Here is a 5,197-nt window from a genome sequence, read left to right on the forward strand (position 1 = left end):
ACTATTTATCTGCATCAAAATAAATTCAAATATGCTTTACGTGTCCATTGCAGTAATTCAAAAAAAAAAAAATTCAAATTAACCTATAAGAATTTTTCAGTTATATATATATATATATATATGTGTGTGTGTGTGTTTTTTCATATTTAAAGAGTTTCTGGGTCAAGGAAAGTAACCTACCTTAACCTAACTTTTGGCACCTATTATTGGAACTTTACAGCTAACAGTGAAGGAAGTGTAAAATAGAAAACTCTCAAGTAATAATAAACGAAGGAAATTACGTGTAGCCCATTAGATTGCCTCTGGACATAAAATACATACGTCTCTTTAGTTTTAATATGAGCATCCATTTTTCCCTTTCTTTTATAAAATTGCATTCATATATTTTATACTTTTTAAAAATCCCAATCATGTTTTTATTAAATAACACTTGTTTATTTTATATCTTTAATAATTCTCTTGTTTTATTTGTAATATTTTTAGTTTGACATTTTAAAAAGTTAAAAGTTAATTTCTTAGTTAAGTTATTGTCTGACATTTTTTTCAAATAAAGTAAAGAGAGTAAATACTATTTAAATAATTACATAAGAATGTCAATGTCTATTTAAATACTAAAACTGACATAAATATAATTTTATTTAAAAATAGAAGAAAATGAAAGATTCTTAAGTGTCATTTAGTCCTATCTCCATAAATAAAGGGCGACTGGTTATTTATTAATTATAACGCTGGATAATACTAATTTGTAAGGGAATTGTATATGAAAGAGAGAGTTGACAGATTAATTAGACTACTCTCCAATTTTCAAATCTCAACTGCATTCCAACCTCTTCTAAAATAAACTCTTTGACAAGACAATGCAAACAGACAAAATTACAACTGTTTCTGGCACTAGAATTCTCCCAGAAAACAAGATTAACACGATACATATAACAATATTTACACAATAAAATAATCAATAATTTTTATTTTAGATGAAACACGCATTAATGTTCAGACATTTATAGTTATAATTATAGTAAAAGATAAATGAAGGCTAATAATGAGAATTATAAGAAATATAAAATGTTTCTATAAACTATTATTTTTAACTTTTTTATTACAATGAGGTCCAAGAGTTAAACCCCACGATGGAAAAGACACTGACAACATCGTCTATCAACACATACCACAACCTATGGGTGGGTTGTCATACAAATAATACCCTACAAAGATAGCATGGCTGGATCATTTTGTTATTTTCCCATTTTTTCTTGCCAAACCCTATGTGCGTTTTTAATTCTTATCAGACTAAAATATATGTACTTTTACTTTTTTTTTTACAAATACAAAACAAAAATAATAATGTTTCAGGGGATGGAACGAGGTTAAGTTTACTTTTTTTACAAAGGTTTCTAAACTCCAAAATCATATCAAGGTTTTTTTTGTCTACTTTGTGCTGGTTCTCGTCCAGTCAAATCGGGATATTATAGATAGGTAAAAAATACTTTGACGTTAAAATAAGTAAATATCCTATAAGATTAACAATAAATGTGTAATAAATGCCATCAATTATTGAATATCACAAATTTATGTTTATAAATTTTGAGATAAATTTATAAATAATGTTAACCAGTTATGATCCAAATATTAATAATTTAACTTAAGATTAATATAACTATTCTTGATAATTCATATAAAACTGTAAACTAATTGACCATTCAATTATTGCACTCGGATTGTCTTCCTATATAAATAATATTCTTAAGTTGTATAATAACATGTTGATAAGAAATATATTAGTGCAACGTTGTATTGTTCGTAGATGAACTTTTCTTCTATATTTTTTGATATTATATATTTAGTTTGATGTTATGATAAATTTTAATTACTATTAAGAGAGGTAAAAGATTATTGCTGGGAATGGTCCACGTTATGAAATATTTTTGTGGCATTGAGTATGATATTTATGAAGAAAAAGTAATGGAGGACAGTCTCTGTCATCTTCTGGTTTGTCACTGTAGCTGCCATTAAGAATATGAAAATGATGTCTCTGATGGAAGCATGGTGGAGCCTCTCGCAATCTTCCACCATTCTCGACTTGATTGAGAGAAAAAAAATAACACTAAACAATTCAAACTCATTCATTTTTAAATTCTAGCAACCATCTAGATCAACATTTTTAGTCGCTTTTCTACAGCAAATTAACATTATATCCTGTCAAATAACTTTTTATGTTAACAACGACAAATTATATATATAAACTTTTCTGTAACTTTAATTTATTAAAAAAATATTGAATGAGAAGTTAATACCATCACGCTTGGTATGTCTAACTCAAAAAATAAAGTTATTATTTTTAAGGAAACAATATCTAATAATGATATTAATAATATATAGTAATAAAAATAAACTACTTCTTATACATTTTTTTTTGTATAATATTGTTATATTACCTTTATTTTTATAAATAGATTTTCATAGTATATAACAAATTTATTATCATAAAAAATATAGACAAATAAAAGTGATACTAATCGTGTTTTCACTAGTCTTAACTAATACAACTTTGGTAAATATAACTTTAAAATAGAGTTTAAAATTAATGTGCTGTTTACATTGTCATTTTTTTAAATGATATTAAGTGAGATTTTAGAAGTGTTTATTTGAAAAATAAATAATTTTGTTTTATTTTTAATGTGAATATAGGATTAAATAATGTAAGTATGGAAACATTTTAGCTTCATAGTGTTGAACATCTTTATCGGTTAGCGTCTATTTCCGCAAATGCTTTGGTGTTTAGTGCCATATTTTCACTACAAGTCTAAAGCAATTTAATTTTATGATGTTGAGCGGTAGAAGAGTGTCATTGAGTACAGCTTTTTTGCAAGAAAAATTGTGTTAAGCATTACTTTTTTTGAGAGAAGTCTAACATTAGATACCACCTCTTCTAAGTGTTAGTTTGCAAACGTTTAGGTTGTATTATTATTGATTGTTTAACTTTTATTTAAATCAAACTTTAAATATGTTTGTGAGTATAAAGATTGTTTGTGAAAATGATAATGTTATCATGAATGTATTTGAAAATGTTGTTGAAAGAATCTCATGAAAAAATTGTGTAGCGAAAATGTTGTTGAAAAATAAAATTAAAAATTAAAAAATCACGTATTGACATTTAAAATACATTTACAGACATTAACTATTTAAACATTATTACAAAAAAAATGTAAATTAACAAAAAGTTGAGAAAAATAAAACTCAATTAAACACGAAAAAAAATCATAAACAAACCCGATCAAAATAGAAAAAAGAAGTATCTAAGTTTTTTTTATGGAGAAGAATTTTGTGTAGAAGGCTTTAAGCATGCGCTTCTTAGTGATTACAGTTGTCTAATGGGCGCATTTTGATAGGCTTGGTCTGTACACTTTTATGGGCTTTAGCTACCCTCATCATCTTCCTTCACCACACATTATTACCAATCCAATCTTTAAATGCTTCTCATGCAAACTAAACATAATTCACTTTCATTATCATCATATTCTTCTTCACTTTTCCATTTTATCCAAATAAATAACCAACACCACTCAATACAATTTATACTGTTAAACAAACACCAAACATCATTGTCCGTAAATTGTTGATCAATGGTTTTGATTCTATTCCAATTGTCAAGAAAATAAAAAAGTAAAAACAAAGTTGGTGCAATCAGAAAAAGTTGCATAACCCAATGAATAAGTGAATCAAGAATGATTAAAACAAAATTCAATATTAAATATGACCTAGAAAAAGTAGTAATACTCCATTTATTTCATTTCAGTTTCCCATGGTCCTACACGGGCTTACTTCTACGGGCCCAATTAGAGAATACTGCTTACAGAACTACGTGACTACAACAACGACGTCGTTAGGCTGAGCGAATTAAAAACGGATAAAATAGCATGGGAGGATGCGATGCGACCCATTAATTATTATTATCATCATCATATCTGAGGAGAGAGGGAACAGGAAAAACATTTTCTTTTCAATTTCAATTTCAATTCGAGTCTTGTAGCCCTTACACTGTAGCTCAGAAGAGAAGAGAAGAGAAAAAAAAGAGAAGAGAGGTTGAAAGAAGGAAATCGAAGATGGGTAAGGATCTGAGCGATGAGCAGGTTTCTGCGATGAAGGAGGCTTTCTCTCTATTCGACACAGACGGCGACGGTCGGATCGCGCCTTCGGAGCTCGGGATCCTGATGCGGTCACTCGGAGGGAACCCGACCCAGGCCCAACTAAAGTCCATCGTAGCCGAAGAGAATCTCACCGCCCCATTCGACTTCCCTCGATTCCTTGATCTCATGGCCAAACACATGAAACCCGAACCCTTCGATCGCCAACTCCGTGACGCCTTCAAGGTCCTCGACAAGGATTCCACCGGATTCGTCTCCGTTTCGGAGCTCCGACACATCCTCACCAACATCGGCGAGAAGCTGGAGCCCTCCGAGTTCGACGAGTGGATCAGGGAAGTCGACGTCGGCTCCGATGGCAAGATCCGCTACGAGGATTTCATTGCCAGAATGGTCGCTAAGTAGTAGGAATCTCTTTTAAGTGTTATTCTCTCTTTTCTCCGTTGTTTCGGTATTACTGCTTTTCTGTTTACTCTGTCGTGTTTGCTTTTGAGTGGACCGTCGATTAACCGTGCTGTGCTTATTTTTATCGTTTGTGGCTAACCGAGGGTTGTTTTAGGAAACGGTGGCTACTCAATTTAATTTGCCCTATTTGGTTTGGGTTTATTTGTATTATGAGATCTGATTTTGAGTTAGTTTATATATGCATGCTGTAATTCAGACCAAGTATTTCTATATCTAATCCTTTCTCCCTTGTTGGATCAAACCTGGTTCCGATTTCGAGCGAAGTGAAATGATGAATTAGACTGAGCGAGCTTTGCTACAAGCTTACCGAATAATGAAATCTCAGTTCGTGTAAAATTCGTACACTATAAATGTCTGCATGCTTGTTGCATTTATGTCTTTCTTGAATTTTGCTTGGAGTCGACAATTATTTGTGAGTCGTCATCCCACCCCCTTCTGCAGGAATTGGTGGGTTTAAATGGTATAAATGGATATTTAAATTCTCTACTTTTGTAGCGATAAATTCATAGTTACCTCTGAAATGTTGAGCATTCAAGATAATAGCAGTAGTGAACTGTGTGGTATCTAAGGTAATTGTAGTGTTGAATAAC

The 5,197-nt window shown here is 30.7% G+C and overlaps 1 protein-coding gene across 1 annotated transcript; it reads left to right on the forward strand.

Annotated features, from left to right (window-relative positions):
- The first annotated feature begins 3,922 nt into the window (after positions 1-3,922).
- On the forward strand, positions 3,923-4,848 carry LOC108335169 (probable calcium-binding protein CML13). Its single transcript, XM_017571120.2, has one exon. It carries the CDS (start codon positions 4,104-4,106, stop codon positions 4,545-4,547), a length of 444 nt encoding a protein of 147 aa, XP_017426609.1. The 5' UTR covers positions 3,923-4,103; the 3' UTR covers positions 4,548-4,848.
- The last annotated feature ends 349 nt before the right edge of the window (positions 4,849-5,197 follow it).

Source organism: Vigna angularis, chromosome 10 (assembly GCF_016808095.1).
Source record: "Vigna angularis cultivar LongXiaoDou No.4 chromosome 10, ASM1680809v1, whole genome shotgun sequence".
Classification (NCBI taxonomy): domain Eukaryota; kingdom Viridiplantae; phylum Streptophyta; class Magnoliopsida; order Fabales; family Fabaceae; genus Vigna; species Vigna angularis.

What these genes read in the sequence shown, in the direction of transcription:
- LOC108335169 (XM_017571120.2), top strand. Translation starts at nt 4,104, where the DNA reads ATGGGTAAGGATCTGAGCGATGAGCAGGTTTCTGCGATGAAGGAGGCT.